Source organism: Acartia tonsa, chromosome 6 (genome assembly GCF_053477335.1).
Source record: "Acartia tonsa isolate MP-2025a chromosome 6, ASM5347733v1, whole genome shotgun sequence".
NCBI lineage: Eukaryota > Metazoa > Arthropoda > Copepoda > Calanoida > Acartiidae > Acartia > Acartia tonsa.
Window position 1 is genome coordinate 35,014,843 of NC_137265.1, and position 20,329 is coordinate 35,035,171.

General features: G+C 35.8%; 2 protein-coding genes across 3 annotated transcripts in view; both read right to left on the bottom strand.

Annotated features, from left to right (window-relative positions):
- The window catches only part of DCTN4-p62 (dynactin subunit 4), an 8,791-nt gene extending 3,845 nt beyond the window's left edge, over nucleotides 1–4,946 (bottom strand). For both annotated transcript variants that reach the window (XR_013880728.1, XM_080164523.1), the window contains exons 1-10: nucleotides 4,895–4,946; nucleotides 4,389–4,454; nucleotides 3,855–3,950; nucleotides 3,310–3,418; nucleotides 2,600–2,728; nucleotides 1,962–2,083; nucleotides 1,545–1,710; nucleotides 1,211–1,323; nucleotides 784–869; nucleotides 296–418 (exon numbers count right to left, since the gene is read on the bottom strand). Coding sequence is in view for 1 of the 2 variants with exons in the window: in XM_080164523.1 (XP_080020649.1) it covers nucleotides 296–418; nucleotides 784–869; nucleotides 1,211–1,323; nucleotides 1,545–1,710; nucleotides 1,962–2,083; nucleotides 2,600–2,728; nucleotides 3,310–3,418; nucleotides 3,855–3,950; nucleotides 4,389–4,454; nucleotides 4,895–4,938 (1,054 nt within the window). In the remaining variant the exon portion in view is untranslated. The remainder of the gene's footprint in view (nucleotides 1–295; nucleotides 419–783; nucleotides 870–1,210; nucleotides 1,324–1,544; nucleotides 1,711–1,961; nucleotides 2,084–2,599; nucleotides 2,729–3,309; nucleotides 3,419–3,854; nucleotides 3,951–4,388; nucleotides 4,455–4,894) is intronic.
- Taf2 (TATA-box binding protein associated factor 2) overlaps nucleotides 4,946–20,329 on the bottom strand; it is a 25,156-nt gene continuing 9,772 nt past the window's right edge. Inside the window, exons 17-28 of the mRNA XM_080164521.1 lie at nucleotides 16,078–16,184; nucleotides 15,695–15,783; nucleotides 15,202–15,298; nucleotides 14,572–14,685; nucleotides 13,914–14,017; nucleotides 13,323–13,407; nucleotides 12,594–12,713; nucleotides 11,545–12,203; nucleotides 7,423–7,642; nucleotides 6,607–7,018; nucleotides 5,986–6,123; nucleotides 4,946–5,644 (exon numbers count right to left, since the gene is read on the bottom strand). Of these exons, the coding sequence (XP_080020647.1) occupies nucleotides 5,430–5,644; nucleotides 5,986–6,123; nucleotides 6,607–7,018; nucleotides 7,423–7,642; nucleotides 11,545–12,203; nucleotides 12,594–12,713; nucleotides 13,323–13,407; nucleotides 13,914–14,017; nucleotides 14,572–14,685; nucleotides 15,202–15,298; nucleotides 15,695–15,783; nucleotides 16,078–16,184 (2,360 nt within the window). The 3' untranslated portion in view covers nucleotides 4,946–5,429. The remainder of the gene's footprint in view (nucleotides 5,645–5,985; nucleotides 6,124–6,606; nucleotides 7,019–7,422; nucleotides 7,643–11,544; nucleotides 12,204–12,593; nucleotides 12,714–13,322; nucleotides 13,408–13,913; nucleotides 14,018–14,571; nucleotides 14,686–15,201; nucleotides 15,299–15,694; nucleotides 15,784–16,077; nucleotides 16,185–20,329) is intronic.

Consider the following 20,329-nt stretch of genomic DNA (forward strand, 5'->3'; position numbering starts at 1 on the left):
ACCCTAAAGCGCTACCGTTTAACCAATAAAACCTTACCTAATCTATATCTTTAACAGAATTTAGGAAGTGTAATGAAGAATCATTAAATGATATGATACTGCAATAGATAAATTATTACTTGGATGTTACAACAGATTTTATGTTCTATAATAAAGTAAAACTAGCAGCGGACTAAAATAACGATATCCCCACCCAATCCACTCCCCTTCTGCTGGATGAACAAACTTATCAATAAGTTCCATGTTTGGAATCTAAATTAATATATATTCTATATCTATTGATTCTGAGCACCCTCCTGATATTGTTGTAAAGTAAGAAATGTGAGAACGCTGCCGCTGTTGGTCGGGTTCACCACTTTGATAATGAATTTCGAGGTGGTCCCAATCTGCATCGGGTCAATCTTGAATATCACCAGCTCTGAAATAATATTAAGGGATAAGACAATAGATGATTAATAAAATGCATCCTCCAATAATTTTCCAATCAAAATGGTGGAGAGGTTTGGACACTGTTGTTTGAGTATATTATTACTTGTGCTAAATTTTCTCTTGGGAGGGTGATGTTACCTTCCTTCCCCAAAATGGTTATGAACCTTTCCTTGACAAATGAGAAGCTTCACTGTAAAAGAAAACTATATCGGTCAAGCGGTTACCGAGATCTTAAGCTACAAACAGACACACATCTTGTATCTTTTACATAAGGATGACTGTAATGATTAGAATTTTGTCCAAAAACTGTATATATCTAGTTGTTTGTTAGATTTTATTTTTAAGTAGCCATACCTGGAACATGATAGTAAGCTGCCAGCTGTATCTTGAACTTGATTGAGGTTGGATTATACTCGGGTTTACTCAGATTATGTTCACATCTACAAGTATAATTATATTATATAAAGTAATACATTTTTTTGTAGGTCATTTAAGATCTCACTACCTAACCACTGAACTTATAAATTTTAGGCTATTTATCTGCTATTCCCTCCCCTTTTAAACACAGAGCCCATAGAATCTAGGAAGGCGCATCATTAGAATTCTAAGAAGCACAATTACTTTTTAAAACGGATAAGTTAAAATTTCCTATTTTTTTATTTTGTTGACAGATTAAAGGACGGACAAAGTAAGTTATAGAGTTAATGCTTATTAAACACAGAAACCTTCACGATAAAATTCAGATTTCTATCTCTGATAACAGCCAATAAAATGAGCTAACCTCCTACATCTCTGTGATCTTTTAATCATGAGATGTTTGTGTGTTGGATAGATGTTATCAACAGATTCTGGTTGAAATTCTAGCTGGGCAAATCTTTGCTCTAAGCTTGTCACCTAAATTAGAGAGATGAGGATTCTTGTAAATAATCTTGAAAGCGTAGTACCTAACTCTATCTACAACAAGTCCTATTATAAAATATTTTTTTTGTGGAAAAACCTATTTGATTTCTAAAATTTTTAAACATCAATTACTTCAATCATTCAATATTTCACCAGTTTCGCTTCGCTTTAGGGGTTGATGTTATTCATGATAATTAAATCAAATGATAACTTACATTATACAAATCAATTGGATCGGTGAGCAGTTCGGTTGGAAGATCATTAATTTCATTCAGGTTTACAGCCGTGGCCGGAGCTATGTCCAGAGGACGGCCCATGTCCTCGCGGCCAGTTCCGGCGAGACCACCACCCAGGGCGAGGGAACTTAACCCAGATCTTTTCCTATAAAAGGTTTACATTAAAAAAAGTTAGTAACAAGTAATAATGTGGAAATAGTTGGTATAATTTAGACTTAAATAAGATGTTTGACTGAATCATTTTTGGAACTTTAATTAAAGTTAACAAACAAAAGCAGTAAACAGCAGAGAAGTTCGCCACTAGCTTTTATTTTTAAATTATTAGTTTTGGAACGTGATTAACAAGTCACGTGACCTAACAGACTGGCAGCATTAAAAAAAAGTCACGACCCCTACCTGGCAGCAACAGAAGAGAGTCCATATTTATCACTAAGATGTAGATATGACAGTTTTCGTCCCAGGAATCGCCGCGACTCTTTCTCCATCTTTTCCCGCTGGGCTATGGTCCGGTAATGTTCCTAAGTAAAATATTGTTAATCCTATCAACTGGCAAATAAACTCTAGAAGTCGTACTTTTTACCTAGTAACACCGAGTTTCTTTTGATTTACCCACTATTGCTTTAGTTTTATTTTTGAAGTAGTAAAGATACTCTATGACTTACTTTTTTCGTCTGTCTGTTAAAAAATATTCTGACTAATCAGCTTTAAGTATAGAACGCGATTTGATCAACTGCTATACAATATTGCTGAAAATTTTTGTACCAACGTTATCATCCTTGTTTCTTATCCTATTATATAAAGCAGTAAGCTTTTTTGTCTTTAGCTTAGGGTCTCGCTGAACCGATATGTTTCTCTTTTATAATGAAGCATCTTATATTCAAGGTAAGATTTATAACTATTTTGAGGGAGTTTATCTCTACCATCCCAAGAGAAGAAGCCTGTTAAAAATGCCTTCCTCCTTATCTGTTACAAAACTTACATAAGTAAAGGGACAACTACCTCAAATGTCACTAGTTAGAAATAAAAATACAAACCTGCAGTGTAGCAATCCTTTCCGATGCAGGATTATTCTGCTCTGGCCAGGCACCACTTGCTACCGTCTGATCTGGAAGTCCAATTTCTCTGGATGTCCATCTACAGAAGGCACAGGCAAGGTAATATACCTAAAAAAAGTCCATTAGAACCGAAGAAACAACAGAGAAAAATTTGGGTGTTATTTTAATTAGATTTTTGTCAAAGCCTTCTCAATCTGAGATGAATTCTTAAAAAAACTTTTGCCCCACTAAAATTTTAGTGAGGCAAAATCATCCCCTCTAAATTTTTAGTTTGCCTCACTGATTTTAGTGAGGCAAAAGTTTTTTAAGAATTCACCTCTGAACTCTCTGTAAACACTTTACATTTAGACAGATAGACTAGACATAGATAGATAGAAAGTGAGAGAGAGAAAGAGAGGTAGGGAGACTGACAAGAGAGAGGGGAGAGAGAGAGAGGAATGAGACAGTGGAAAAGAAAGATAGGGGGAGGACATAGTGGGAGGGAGAAAGAGAGAGAACCGAATATAGAGCAGTATTAATTACAGAATGAAGGTCAGAGTACAGACAGACAAAAACACTAATGAAGTATCTTTAATACAAAATTCACAAGAAGCAAATAAAGCAAAAAAAATACCTGTAGGTGTATAAAAGTTTCTTTAACTACTCTAAGACTTATTTCCGTCCGTCCAAAACTCAAAAAAGAATGTTACCTTTTTAGCAATGTGTTTAGTAGGATCATCTGGTGAGGGGACAGACACGGAGCTGGCCCTAGTGGATAGGGTGTGGCCACAGTGAGGACAATCAAAACAATTTGCACATCTAAAAATTAAAAATAGTTTTTATAGGGATAGTTCAATGACTGTAAATCAATCTTACTTCTCAAGGTGAATTCTTAAAAAAAACTTTTGCCTCACTAAAATCAGTTTGCCTCACTAAAAGTTTAGCTGATTTTTTTGTATGATTTTTGGAATGATAATTTCTAAGTACAATATCATAAACGAAACATCTCATAGTCAAGTCCTAGAAATGTAATGTCCTTAATCAGCAATCCAATATTTATACAAGTTTGCAAAAAATTTCCTACATACAATTTTGTTTAGACAGGTATATAAATATTCTTCTTTTGAGTTCTGACACTTTACAAGTGCTAATATTCGTTAACCCTGCCGTCTGATTTTAGAGCTTCGTTTTTATGATTGTTGGCATACTTATTTTCCATGTAGGTAGTTAGAACAATAATGGCTGATGGAATTACCTGTTTTTCTTAAGCCTCGCCTCTGCAGAAGGCATATTTTCCATACAGTTTGGACAATAATGACTGTCTACCTCGTGGCTCACACAAAATCCACATCTGAACAATAAATTTATTATACCAGATGGTCAATCAGACACAATTTTCCGTCCAACTTAAAAGTAAAAAAATAGGCAGAAATGGCGGTTCAACCGCCGTTATTCACAATTCCACGTTGTACATCTATAAAGCAATTGTCATGTCGTAATTTTATCGATCTAATACTGAGCTGGATTTTAAAATCATTTTAGTGGTGAGCCAGATCGGGGTGAGCCGAATTTCAGCCAATCACAGCGCGGCATTTCATAAAATGCTGTGCTCTCATTGGTGGAAAGTTGGCTCACTTCGATCTGGCTCACCACTAAAATGATTTGAAGATCCAGCTCTGGTTAAAGACTTAGATCACATAACTTTACAGGACCTAATCAAATGTCCAATATCTCTTTAAATTTTTATTAGGTTTAAAAGCAAGGAAAATGTTTCAATGAGAAATGTCACCTTAGATCCAAACAATGTCTGCAAAAGTAAAGGCTGGAAATGGGTTTTCTGCTACCACAACTACATCTAAATATTAAATACAAGTTAATAAATGTAGAATAAAGGTGGATATTATGACAGGGGAAAAATTGTCGTCAATCTATGTTGCTAACATGGACATCATTTATTGGACAGTTCGTTCATCCATTACGAGGGGATGGGGTAGAGGGGATGGATAAAGGGTTTCATTATTTAGCCAGCTTAAAGTATTACAAGATTAATCAACTAAAATCTTTCAAACACCTCATTACTCCCTTAAAAAAAAGCTTGGACGTTAAAACAAGTTTAAAAGGCTAATGATCCATCTAAACCTAAGGCTACTTTATCAAACTAACATTTTGTACGGGCCAAATATACAATATTTCAAAAACTATGGTTTTCATTATTAATCTTCATGTAAGGGAACAATCTATTACATTTAAACTCAAAGGTTTAAGAAACAGAAGCAGAATATAAAAATTTTCTACCTGTATAGCACACGTTCTAATAGTTCTTTATCAAAGGGAGACATAATAAAATCTGAAATTATAAACAGTATGAAAATGCCAATATTATTTAAATACAATACATATGGTGCAAAATTTACAAAAATATTACAAGATGAACCGTGTTTAATGGGCGCCTTCACACAAAATACCTTGTTGACCCCCCCCTTCTCTCCTAATCTCAATTTATTTTAAAAAAAGAGATGGGGGGGGGGGGTTATAAGTGCTCAACAGGCACATTGTGTGAAAGCACCAGTTAATGAAAGATGAAAAATACGGAACGGGGGCCCTATTATTTATTCTAAGCGTAATTGATTGAGAGTTACGTGATACTTGTGTTAAACCATTACGTTTCACCTACTTAATTCCTGCAACAATAAGGCAAATTTTTGAACGACTGGTTCTATATTTGATGAATCAAAGAAAACAGATATAGCCACTACAGCAAAACTGTTTTGCTTTTAACTTTTCCATCAATGAAAATACTACTTTTCTATTTCCTTTCCTTATTTCCTTATTAAAACTCAATGCCAGGTCCGGCGGCTGGACTGACAGGATTGCTGCCGCTGGTGCCACTGCCCGCTGACGACGGCCGGCTGCCCTCTTCCGCGGCCACGAGTCCGGGCGCCATCCGCATGTCCAGACTGCCGAGTTCTCCGCGTTCGTCCTTGTGGCGCTTGTGCTTCTTCTTTTTCTTCTTCTCCTTCTTACGCTTTCTTCTCTCAGAGTCTCCTATAAAAGTTTAGTCCAATGTAACTGGTTGAAAAGTTTAAATAAACACTGCTAGTTTTTTCTAACCGATCAAAATTCAATAAAAGTACCCAAAGTTTGTGAGCCCCCGAACTTTGAGTCCCTGTGTAATTTTGCCCTTTGCATCTGGGGGCTCTGTTAAGAATAGACAAAAAAACTTCCCAAGATTTAAATAAAATGGCTAACTTAATCCCATCTTGGAAAAATATGAAGGTTCCCTAAAAAGAAGAACTCAATCGGTTCAATAGTTATTGATATCTTGAGACAAGCTTCAGACAAAAAACCTAACTACTTTATATAATAGGATATGAGCAAATAAACACCTAGATCCCAAGCAGACGACCCTTGGTCTAAACTAGAGCTACTTCCATGGAGGGGGAAGGAGGATGGTTGTTGTGTAGGGGGGTGTTGCTGCTGGTGGAAGGGGTGCAGGGGAAGGTGCCGCACCTCGTCTAATCCACCTTAAAGAAAATATTCAGTTTGTAAAAAGACAAATAAGAAATCTTAAAATAAAACCATATTTTGTAAACTGATAAAAAATGTACTAAAAATCACATTAATTGAAAAGTGAATAATCCATAACTACATAATCATTACCTAATGAAAAGTTTTCTTAAAATAAAAAATAGGGACGTTGACTGTTATTCTTTCATGCATAAAAACTAATGATTTAAAAAATTAGGAACTTAAATGGATAAGACAATGGCCGATAAACTGATATATGAAATCCCCAGTAGTTCGGTGATACAAAAAATTACTCCTGTAGATTACAATAAGTGGTTGAAACGTTTAAACACTCAACTTAATGAACCAACCTATCAAAATTCAATGATATTCCCTAAAGTTGTAAGCCAACGAATAAGAAAACGTAAGGTATTAAAAACTTTGGCGACTAGTTTAATAATCAGCCAATTATCCCCTTCCCTCCTGAAAAAAAAATTTACCTGGGTGATGTGATTGAGACTGTGGCGGGTAGTTATGCCCCAGCATTGGCGAAGATTGCATAAAGCTCGTGTGTAACGGCGGGGGCGGATCCCTCGCGTGGGTGGTAGTGGGCGGGGACACGCCAGCCGCGGCCGGGGGTGCGTCCATGAAAAAGTCGGGTACATCCATGCTGGACATAATATTAAGCTGCCGGTCATCCAGCACTTCCTGTTTCTCCTGCTTGATCTTAATTGTGCCGGGCTCCTGTTTGATCTGTACAGGTGGAGGAGCCATGGATCCGCCAGGTATGGAGGAATGACCACTGCCAGGTAGAGTATGATGACCGCCAGACATGGAATGGTGACTGCCACTACCTGGCATTCCTCCTGGCTCCTTTTTAATCTCTTTCTTTTCTGCCTTTGGTATGGTGAACTAAAAAAGGAAAATAAGTAGGCACAATACTAAAAATTAGGTAATAAAAAAGGATGAGAATTGAAAACCAATCAAATCTTGAATGGAAAAGTTCAGTGGTCTAAAACCAAGAAGACCTTCTGACTTTAATAGCATCCGAGAAAATTATATTTCCCCAATTGTGATACAGACTTTATTATAAACACAAGGAAAGTTTATTATAAAGTTACTTCGATACAAATAAAAGAAATAATGAATGATAAAATAATAATAAACGGTGGTAAACTTATGAAAATAGGTTCATAAACATGTAGGGAAACTCAAATGTTTTATTCGAGTTAATTCTATAACATCAACAGATATTAGGTTAACGAAAGTATTTTAATTTTTATATTAGATGTACCTACCAAAGTAAAAGAACTTACCTTAGATTTATTATTCCAGTTTGGCATAGGAGCGTGGCTGCCCGGCATCAGCTGATTGGCAGTCAACAGTCCCAGATCTACACCTCCCAGACAAAATGGCTTCCTTCTTCCATAGAGTGTATAGTATAGATCAACCATGTCGCAGCGTAGCCGGCTGTCATACCAGAATCTTGAGTTGATCATGGACCACAGACGTTCTACCAAGTCTTTCTTATTATTTCTGGAAAAAAAAAACAACAGTAATGCAAGCAGTAAAGGAATACAAAAAAAATTCTTCTTGTTATCAAGAAGGTATCGGGCTTTCTGTAGAATAGGATTGGACACAGGACGTACATCCTTCATTAAAATCAACAAAATTACCCCTTTCTGTATGTAAAAGTTATTGTTTAAAATGGTTGAATATTGCTATTTTTTACCAACCAATTAATATTTTATGTTTTTTAACAGGGTTCCGGAGCCGGAGCCGGGAGCAGCAACATTTTTGGTGGAGCCGGATCCGGAGTCGTATTTTTCGTTGAAAACGGTTCGGCTCCAAACTAGCTAAAAATGATTTTTTAAAGTAATATTATAATTTGGCAATGGTCTATTTCCATATAATAAACTGAAAAACTATTGTTACTTAACAAATAGACACACATCCTTCTACTTTTATATAGCTTTAATCAAATAAAAGCAAAATATTTCAAAAATCACTGAAGAAAGATTCAACAGACAACCTGAACCAGTCAATGTTCATGAAGCAGAGAAGAAGTTCAGAAAGATCCTAAATAAAGCCTCCAAAAAGACCATACCTGGAGGACGAATAAAGGAAATAATTCCTGAAATACCTACAACTACCACAAACAAGATGAAAGAAAGAGACAACCTCCGTGAAAATAACCCAGATTCTCCAGATATTCAAACACTCAACAAGGAAATCTTACAAGAGATTAATGTCCATCGCAAGAACAAATGGAGAGAAAAGATCAGTGAAATCACAAGCGGCTGCTCCTCTAAACTATTCAAACTTATCAAAAATTTAAATGGTAAGAACAAAAGCAATGACAACCAAGCAATTAAGTTCAAAGGACGATACCTAACATCATCACTTGGCATTGCAAATAGTTTTAATAAACAATATACATCAATTGTAAGACATGTCACTTCTCCAACATCAAGACTTGTCTCAAGAGGATTAAAGAAAAACAGCCTAGAGGAACCTAACTCTTTCACACCCCAACAAACTGCTGAAGCTATAAAAGCATGTAAAGCCTCCAAGGCAGCAGGACCAGATAACATCTCCAACCTGCATCTGAAACACCTGGGCCCCATAGGTATAAGCTACCTCACCAAGATATTTAATCTTTCCATAGCTAGCTGCATTATACCTGATATATGGAAGAACTCGGTCATTATCCCCCTACTTAAACCTGGTAAAGATCCCCAAGATTCCAACTCCTACCGTCCTGTCTCCCTTCTTTGCCCTGCTATTAAAATCCTAGAACGTTTGCTTCTCCCAATCTTAACTGAATCCTTGGAAATCCCTGTCTTTCAACATGGATTTCGAAAGAACCACTCAACTGTATCAGCACTTAATGATTTTAATGACCAAGTTGCTTCTGGCTTCAGCAAGAAACGACCACCTGATAGAACAGTTTTGCTGCAGATTGATCTCAGCAAAGCCTTTGATATGGTGTCGCATGATAAACTACTAAATGACCTTGGACAATCACCCTTGCCAGATTCTCTGAAAAGATGGTTCTGCTGTTACCTGAAAGGCCGACAATCTCGTGTTAATTTCAGAAACACTACCTCTAAATGCAGAAATGTTAAGGCAGGTGTCCCACAAGGAGCGGTAACATCTCCAATCCTTTTCAACTACTACCTCCGGAACCTTCCTAATCCACCCAAGGGTATCCAAGTAGTCCAGTATGCTGATGACATCTCAATATACGCAACTGGCTTGGATATAGATGCTCTAACTGAAGCCATCAATGCATATGTACCCAAGGTTATAGACTTTCTTAGCGAACGAGAACTTACTGTGTCACCAGAAAAATCAACTGTTACTTTATTTACTCCAGACACCAAAGAGTACAAGATCCACCCTCAAGTCAAAATTAACAACATCCTGGTAAAATTGGAGCATGAACCCAAGCTCCTGGGAGTAACATATGACACAATGCTCACATTCTCCAAGCACATCAAGAACATCTCCAGCACAGCTAACACCAAGATCAACATGCTCAAGTCTCTTTGTGGCACCGACTGGGGCCAAGACAAAGAGACAATGACAATGACGTATAAAGCCATTGCCAGAAGTGCCATGGAGTATGCCTGTCCAATATGGAGTCCTATTATTTCAGACTCTAATTGGGAGAAACTTCAGATCTCTCAAAATAAAGCTTTGAAAGTAATCACCGGAAATCTTAAAATAGCTCCTTTTCAACATATTCATCAAGAAACTAAAGTGATGCCAATAAAAGAACACTGCATGATGAAAACCAAGCAGTTTCTATTAACTTGCCATCTTCCTGAACATCCAGGCAACAAACATGTTGAAAAGCAGCTACCTATCAGAAAACACCTTAAACCAACAATTCAGAACTTCAGAAGCAGCATAGAAGAACATCTACCTATAAATGCTGACAACAGAAAAGCTAAGCTTAAAGCTATCCACACAAAAGAAGTCAAAAACACGCTTGACAGCCTTCCCCCAAATAATGTTTTGGGGCGGGCCCCCCCTGAAGTTAACAAAGCTGAACTAAAACTAAGCAGACATGTCAGATCTCAACTCTCTCAACTGAGATCTGGCTACAGTAGAAGACTAAATTCCTACCTAACCAGACTTGACAATACAGTTGAAGATAAGTGCCCCAACTGTAGCTACATACCTCATGATACGGCACATCTTTTTAACTGCCCTGACGACCCCACAACCCTAACAGTTTTATCATTATGGACAAAGCCTAAACAGGCTGCTGAATTTCTCAAGCTCGACGAAGGAACCCCCTGATAAACTTCATTATAAGATGCAAAATACATGTTTTTGGCAGATACATGTGATGATCCTCTGGAGGCTAATCAATCAATCAATCAAAAATATTATTTATTTTATTTTATCAAATTCAATAATGAAAAAAAATTGATATATTAATTTTAAGGTAGGAGCCGGAGCCGGAGCTGGAGCCGGAGCCGCATCAAAATCATACGGCTCCGACACCCTGTTTTTTAAGTTAACAAATGAGAGAATTTGTTTTAAAAACAAGGTGTACCATTATATGAGGGGGGGGGGGGGGTTTAATGCAACCATCTCGTAATCAGTGAGCAAATGGCACTTAGAATTCGAATTTTGATCTGGAATTTTGTATGAGTAATCCTTAGTAGGTCTATTTTCCCTAAATTGAACAAAAAGTTGGAAAAGTAACAGCTAACGGCTGGCGGCTCAGCAGTTTAGCCATTATCAAAACTATTTTCAAGGGAAATCATCACGAAACCTATTCCTACATAATACTCTATGCTGCTCCAAAACGTTTTCAAACGGTTCTAGCCGCTAGTTGCTGGTACTAGAAATCTAAAAATGTGTTTTTTTGTATCTTTTCACATGATTTAAAGCAAAAATATGTTTCAAAAAATTGATTCCTACATAATTTATGGCAGATTTGCCCTAAAAATAGCCAAAAAAAAAAAACGGCTAAACGGCTGAGCCGTTAGCCGTTACTTTTTCAACTTTTTGTTCGATTTAGGGATAATAGACCTACCAAGGATTACTCATGCAAAATTTCAGATCGAAATTTGAATTGTAAGTGCCATTTGCTCACTGATTACGAGATGGTTGCATTAACCCCCCCCCCCCTTTATAGTTTAATGTTCCCTTCCTCCATGGTAAATACGAAATTCATATTAAGATAACTTTAAATTACAAATTATAGAGTAGCTACGCTAGCAATATGTAATAAAATATACAAAATTATCCCTTGGTTGAAACGTTTGGACACTTTGGAAACCAACCAATCAACTCTCAATAAAACACCCTCAAATTTGTTGAGTTAACAAATATGAAAAAGTTAATAGGTATAAAACTTTGGTGACTAATAAAATAAAGAGCCCAATGTCCCCTCCTTCCCTGATAAAATCTTTTACCTGTGATTCTTATTAGGATCAAACGGAGGATTATCCACAATCATGCGGCACAATTTATGTCTGATTTGCGGATCCTTATCCTGTTCCACCATATCAATAAGATAGATAATATCACTAAACTGTCCCTCATGCCGCACATAGTCGACCAGACACTCCAGGGCCGCCAGCCGCACATCCTGATACTGTCCATACTGAGAATAATCTTTGAAAAATTCGGGATTGGGCGGCAGGTGGCCAGTTTTCTGCAGCTTCCGGATGGCCTTCAGGCAGGCCACTGTTACGGTGTACCTGTAGCAGGGCAACAGCTTCTCCATGTTCAGGTACCTGGTTATTTCCTCAAGAACTTTCTTAGTGTCTTCTGCTAGGGATTCGCTGGTGATCGGCCCCTGTCCAACCATAGATATGACAGGTGTCACTGTTTTACCCAAAGCTGTCACTAGGGCAGCTCTGTAGTAGTTATCACTGAAAGAATTTTTTGTGTTGTCATTATACTTGAACAGATTCAATAGGAACTCCAACACGTCGGCTGGGCAGATTTGATGGCTGTTGCGGAGGCCACCCATGGCTACAGGGATAGCGCACTGCAGGAAATAATTTTGCAGGTTGCTGAAGTCGTTCTGTTTGATTATGTGGCCTACGGCAAAACTTCCAAACATATTCTAGTTCAGAATTAACCATTTTTATGAATGCATTGTCTGTTACAGCCTGTTATTAACCATTAGGCGGTTTCAGCACAGAAAACCTTTCCCCAACTCTTAGTTTGAAATCAATTAGGGGATGACCGTTTTTCCTCAATTGTTTAATAACAATTTGTTGTTGTCAGGTTAGGTTACATTGGGTACTCGGTAGTTCTGCAGGTTTTAGTAGTCATTAGGAAAAAACTGCCTCCATACCCCCTTTTTTTCAATTTATTTCAAATTAATCCAATAAATACTAAATAGGAGGTATGTTTGAAAAATAAAATCAGCCATTTTGGCGATCTTGGAGAATAAAATTCTCCTTCTCTATAAAACAAAGGGACAATTCGATGTTTTAAAATGGTTTAATTCCTTGAAAATAAGCATCATCGCAGGCGGGCCATCCCACTGGCCGCTGTTTGCCACAGAGGTCAAGCACTCAGTCGCCCGACACCTCACCTTGTAGAAGCACTGGTCGTTCTTGATGGTGTCCTACACGTGGTATTACATTAATATCTAGGAAGGAAGTGGACAATGGGCTGTTTATTACACTACTCCCCAAGATTTTATAAAAAAAAAGATTTTATTCGTTAGCTTAAAACCTTGGAGAATTTTATGAATTTTGATTGGTGGTTCATTAGGTTGAGTGTCCAAATGTTTCAACCACTATTTGTAATATACATAAGGGTTAATTTTGTGTATCATCATTGGGAAAGCACTTTAATTTAACGGCCATTGTCTTATTTAGATTAGAATCAAGTTCCAAGGAGGGAAAGGAGAATATTGAGTATTTTTCAGAGATCTTGTTGTTAGGAATCTTAACGGATGGGATAATGGATGACAAATTTATGTACGTACATCCCCATGACCTCTTTTGTAGATTAAAATCAATGGTAGAAAAGTTAAGAAAATTCTTAGCATGAACAAATAATAAGATAACTTGGGTAAAAACCTTTTAGTAACATTGTAATTTACAGTCAAATGTCAACTGAGCTGCAACTATATTTCATAAAGGTAACATTAGAAAAATTAAGCAATGATTGAATTTTGGAAAAAAATTGTTTCGAGTCCAAACTTATCAATATTAATGCAATTGATTACCTCTAGAGCAGATCTTGTGGTCGGAGAAGGATAAAATTCAAGGGCGTACACTGCTTCGGTTTGAGCGGTTACATCTCGTTCATGCCTTAACAAATACAATACCATCTACGGGTGGTTTTCTGAAAAATCATCCCTATTCTATAATAAAGTTTAATTTTTTCGTGTAATTACGTAAATTGGATGTTTGGGCTGTAGACAACTACTCTTATTAAGTCAAAGTGTTCTTAATTATTATAATAACCAAATAGGTCCATAATTAAAATAAGTTTGACTTAATAGATCATTTGAATACAACTCAACACCAAACTTGACGGAATTACGCGAAAAAAAATCACCACCTTTATCATTAAGATTATAAATTTTTAGTAACAGTTGTAAATTGCTGTTCGAAATCTATCAAAAGCTTTTGATAAGTCGAAAGATATAAACTATGCTATTTAAGTTTAACAGGGTGGATAAATATAATAACTTAAACAAAAAATAATGTAGACTCAATTATTTGTTCTGCAATATTATAAGTTAATACAAGTTTAAAGTTATTAAAATACATTACCAAAAAATAAATGCATAGTGGCACAGTTAAAAACTTACCTTAGCTGATACTGCCATTGGAAATCTGGCTGAATAATATCCAAACTCCTTATAAGGGTCATCTCTGGATCAAGACGGATCCACAGCACTGGACTGTCGTCCATCTGTCAGAAATAAAATACTTTTATTCAGGGATCGAAAGAGATAAGACAATGGCCGATAAATTGATGTACATCCCTAATGATGATGACAAAAATGCCCCTTCTGTAGATAACGATTAGTGGTTGAAACGTTTGCCACTTAACTTAATGAATCAACAAATAAAAATTCAATTAAGGTCTCCAAAGTTGTTAAGCCCAATGTCCTCTCCCTACCAGACTTTTATTGCTTTATTCGAAAGGACACGTACATCAAAAAGAACAGTTTCACTGTTCGGATAAAAAAAATCAATTAAAGCAAACGCAGGGGAGGTGACCGAATTTTTTTATGTGGGAGATGGAAATTTAGAGGCCTGTATGTTCAAGAAAGTGGGATTAAAAATTAACCCTCCAAAGCCAAAAACCTACCCTCTGGACCAATACCAGGTTTCCTTGATAATTGTAGAACGATCGGTCTAGTTGTTTACGATATTCATCTGAATGTACATAATACGGACAGTCAGAGACGGATATCCTATTACTTTATAATATAGAATTAAGTAATATAAAAGTATTATTTCCTGACTCAAATCCATATCGACTTCTTCATTATTAACCAGAGGAATCTTTTTCTTTTTGTTTCTTCTAGACTTACTGTGGCAGGTGATGTCATGCTTGGAATTTACTTGCTCTACCTTAAATAGATACATTTATATGAAGTGGTTTGAACTGATTAGATTCTTTATTTTAGGCAGGCTTCACAAAGGTCCTGTGATGGTTTTAGGCTATATTTCATGTACAGATATAAGCCTTGGGATGATTAAATTATTTTTTTAGCCACCTCTGCCCCTTCGAATATCTAGCCCATAGAAGCCGCTTGTATATTACAAGTCAATATAGAAGTGTAAGCTATATTTTGTCTGTAAAAAAAGGTGAAAGCAAGACACATTTCTTGAGGTGCACGATTTATACAAAAAACGTGAATATTATGACAGGGGAAAAATGTCGTCAATTTAGGTTGCTAACATAACTTTATGGTTAGTTCGTTCATCCAGTAGGAAGGGAGAAGATGTGATAAAGTGGGTGGATGGGGGAGCGTTATTTTAGCCAGCTACAAGTTTCACTTTATTAGAGTACAAGATAATCTGGTGTAAGATTCAAGTAATATTAAATCCATTTCCACAATCTAGTGTTAACATTGATTTTTGTACCTGGAAATTATGAAAGAACTGTCCATCCAGCTCCTGTAAGGCCACCCTCACTGGACCAACGTATTTGCGCACTCCTGTTTCATATTTGTCAGCGGCATCCTGCGCAAGTGTCATATGTTCAAAATATTGATAGCGGCATTGCTCATGAAATTTATTTTGTGGTATAACAACAATCTTAAAGGAAAAGACAAAGGACGATAGATTGATTTGATTTAAGTACAATACCCTTTCTGTAGATTTAAATTGTTGATAAAAAAGTTTATATACTGCTAACCAACCAATAAAATTTAATAAAGCACATAAGTTTTCAGCCAACAAATGAGAGAATGTGTTATAAAAACTTTGAGTACCAGTACAATTTACAGCCAAAAGCCACCTAACTTAGTGAGTAAATGTCTATTAGTTTTATCTTTTAGCCCTATATCCCTGTCAATACTTTTATATATAAAAGAAAAACTGTTTGGCCGTCTGTTTCTGAGATATGTTAATACATTCCTGGTTGATCTCAAGCTCCACGGTGTTCCTCTTCCTGTTGAAGCTGAACTTGAGCTGAAACTTGGCATGACCGCCCATACGAACCCACTAACGTCAATCCATGATTATTTATGTTTATCCCCAATGATGAAAAATAAAACTACAACACTGTAAGTTTTCACAATACTAGTTTGGAAATTTCTATTCAAAATTTAATTAAAGTACCCAAAAATTTGCGTCAACAATTATATAACGTGGTAAACTTTGGGTACTAGTGTAACTTACAGTCCAATATGTCCACTTTCTCTCTGAGATTTTTAGTTGACTTTACACATAATGCAATGCGACGAACTTGCGGAGTTTAAAATTAATGGGACTATTCTATAATAAAAATAACCATTCCTGATCCATGAATACGTGGGTATCCTTGCCAGTGACGGAGAAGATGGACTTGGTGAAGGTGTTTGTGTTCCACACCATGTTGCTCCACGCCTTGGGGTCGTTCTTGGCCTACGTGTCCGGGGGATAATTTAGTAAACTCTTTCAAGTCTATCTGTTTTGTAAATGATTTCAGTGATCTAAAGGGATAAGATAATGGCCAATAAAGGGGGAGGTCATTTTCTAGTAAATTCCGTAAAGGTGTGTGTTATAAAGCCTAAAAATAGTAGTAGAATGTTAAGGTGCTCTATATATTTGTATTCCCTATTGAATAGAACAATAGGGAAATTTTTTTTTTTTTTTTTGATTACTGTACCTGGAAATTCTTTTAAAAATACAAAATTTCTATCAAACGCTTTGATTTGCTCAAGGTGACATAAATTAACCCTAAAAATGAACCTAACCTTAATTTTCTCAGAAACCATTTGATCAATAGAGTTGATTTCTTAAACTTAAGCTTTTATGAGTATGAACATCTCATGGTTCCGAAGTCAACCTCCTATCCCCACCCCCTAGCCCTCCAGGGCTTAAAAAACCCCTGGAAATGAACCTAACCCTAATTTTCTCAGAAACCATTTGATCAATTGAGATGATTTCTTAAACTTAATTTTTAAGCCTATTAACTTGCTTATAGTTTTGAAGTTACCCTCCTGCTGCTAAACCCTAGCCCTCCGGGGCTCAAATTAACCCTAAAGATTAACCTAACCTTAATTTTCTCAGAAACCATTTGATCAATAGAGATGATTTCTTAAACCTAAGCTTTTATGGTTATAAACTGACTTCTAGTTTAGAATTCATCCCCCTGCCACCAACCCCTAGCCCTCCGGGGCTCAAAAAAACCCTAAAAATGTACCTATCCTTAATTTTCTCAGAAACCATTTGATCAATAGAGTTAATTTTCAAACTTTAGTTTTTATGCTTATTAACTTACTTATAGTTTCGAAGTTACCCTTCTATGGCCAACCCCTAGCCCTCTGGGGCTCAAATTAACCAAAAAAATGAACCTAACCTTAATTTTCTTAGAAACCATTTGATCAATAGATTTGATTTCTTAAACTTAGGCTTTTATGGTTATAAACTAACTTCTAGTTTTGAATTCACCTCCCTGCTACAAACCTCTAGCCCTCCAGGGCTCAAAAAAAAACCTAAAAATGAACCTAACTTTAATTTTCTCAGAAACCATTCGATCAATAGATGATTTCATAAACTTAAGATTTTATGCTTATAAACTAACTTAAACTTTATAAGTCACCCCCCTGCCGCCAACCCCTAGCCCTCCAGGGTTCAAAATAAACCCTAAAAATGAACCTAACCTTAATTTTCTCAGAAACCATTTGATCATTAGAGATGATTTCTTAAACTTAAACTTTTATGCTTATAAAATAACTTTTAGTTTAAGAGTCAGCCACCTGCCGCCAATATCTATCCCTCTGGGATCAAAAAACCCTAAAAATCAACCAAACCTAAATTTTCTCAGAAACCATTTGATCAATAGAAACGATATCTTAAACTTTCATCTGAACATTTAATAATGTGGTTACTGAGGTTAAGAAACTTTCAAACTAAAAGTTATTTTATAATCATATAAGCTTTAGACAAAAATAATCTGCACTATTGATCAAATGGCTTCTGTGAAAATCAAGGTTAGGTTTATTTTTTAGGTTTTTTTGAGCCCTGGGGGGCTAGGGGGTGACTTCTAAACCATAAAAGTCCTAGAAATCTGCTTTTTTGATCAAATGGTTTCTTAGAAAATTAAGGTTAGGTTCATTTATAGGGTTTTTTGAGCCCGGACGGCTGGGGGTTGGCGGCAGTGTGCTGACTTTTAACCCTGAAGCTATTTTATAAGCATAACAGCCTAAGTTTAAGAAATCATCTCTATTGATCAAATGGTTTCTGAGAAAATTAAGGTTAGGTTCATTTTTAGGGTTTATTTTGAGCCCTGGAGTGCAAGGGGTTGGCGGCAGGGGGGTAAATTCTAAACTAGAAGTTAGTTTATAACCATAGAAGCTTAAGTTAAAGGAATCAACTCTATTGATCAAATGGTTTCTGAGAAAATTAAGGTTAGGTTCAATTTTAGGGTTAATTTGAGCCCCGAAGGGCTAGGTGTTGGCAGCAGGAGGGTAACATAAAAGCTTAAGTTTAAGAAATCATCTCTATTGATCAAATGGTTTCTGAGATTATTAAGGTTAGGTTCATTTTTAGGGTTAATTTAAGCCCTGGAGGGCTATGGGTTAGGGGCAGGGGGGGTGACTTCTAATCTAAAAGATAATTTATAAGCATGAAAGCTTAAGTCTAAGAAATCATCTCTATTGGTCAAATAGTTTTTGAGAAAATTAAGGTTAGGTTCATTTTAGGGAGTTTTGAGCCCTGAAGGGCTAGGGGTTGGTGGCTGAATCTTAAACTAGAAGTTAGTTTATAAGCATAAAAGCTTAAGTTTAAGAAAGGATCTCTATTGATCAAAGGGTTTCTGAGAAAATTAAGGTTAGGATAATTTTTAGGGTTAATTTGAGCCCCAGAGGGCTAGGGGTTGGCGGCAATAGGGTGATTTCTAAACTTAACGTTACTTTTAAGTTTAAACTAGAAGTTAGTTTATAAGCATGAGATGTTCATACTCATAAAAGCTTAAGTTCAAGAAATCAACTCTATTGATCAAATGGTTTCTGAGAAAATTAAGGTTAGGTTCATCTTTAGGGTTAATTTATGTCACTTTGAGCAAATCAAAGCGTTTGATAGAAATTTCGTATTTTTTTAAAGAATTTCCAGGTACGGTAATCAAAAAAAAAAATTTTTTTTTCCCTATTGTTCTATTCAATAGGGAATACATATATCTAGAGCACCTTAGCGTTCTACTACTATTTTTAGGCCTTATAACACACACCTTTACGGAATTTACTAGAAAATGACCTCCCCCTTTATGTATTTCCCCAATGATTATGCACAATATTACCCCTTTGTATAATACAATATGTGCAATAAACACTGAAACAGCCTTATGTCCCTTCCCTGCCTGAAGTTATTCAGCTGCACATTTCAATTAATCAATCAGCTATAGTACGTACATTGGTACATTAAATGCCGCGTCTTTATAATAACAATAATGACCACAAACAACATGATAAACAGGCATTTTCTGAGATTTCAGTGATAAGCCAAGGTATGATCAATTAATGTAAACACTCCAATAATTCTTTAATTACATCAAGTGACGTACAGACTTAACCCCAGGGAGTAAGGGAGGGGACAATGGCCAGTTAATTCAATTTTATAGTTGTGACCCTTTAAGGTTGAAAACCCAGATATTTCCAGATAAAATAAGTATTTGCAATATAGCAACCTTTAGTGAAAATTTTAGACTTTTTGAATTGTTTTTAATTCGAAATGCACCATCCTTAAACTAATGCTTTACTACAAGCCTTTGATTCTAGAGATCAAAACTCTTGTTTACAATTCATTACCATAATTGTTATTATTTAAACTTCGGAAAATTAAGGAAACATAGCATTTTACTTTTACAACATCTTTTACCCAATTTTTTAAATTGTATTTATTAAAAAGCTTAGACATGAAAAAGCCTTAAATAATTATATTTCAAAACTTACTAAAACAATCACCTTCCTACAGAACTTTTAACTCAAGTTATTTCATTTAACGAAATAAAAATGAGATACCTTGCGTCAAAATTTTATACTACATAAATAAAAAAGTTGAGAACATAAGTACATCTTAATTTTAAAGATCTTAAGGTTTAAGTAACATATCTTAGGATAACTGGTATCTGCGCCTCTAGCATCCAGGACAGAAAAATAAAATAACACCATCTTGAGATTTTAATGATAAACAAACCTTGAAAAACTCAGGACTTCGTGAATTTTCCCTTAAATTTTGAAATTAATCGGATTATTAATTACAGAAATATTAAGCTAAAGACAAACAAGGATGACAACATCCATAAAAGCGAAGCACTGAAACGGTAGGACAAACGGACATTAACACTTGTATAGTATCTGAACTGAATAATCAGAATTTAAAAGTATAAGAGTCGAAGCAAAAACTGCTTGAAGCAGGATAATGTTTATGGACATACTTACATTTTTGGACTTGATTATAGAGTTGCTTCGCTTATAATATTGTTCTTTGTTGTCCCAGGAATCAATATACCAAAAATCAGATCAAACGGATAATTAGAACACTTGAAAATTTGTTGTTAAAAAAGTAG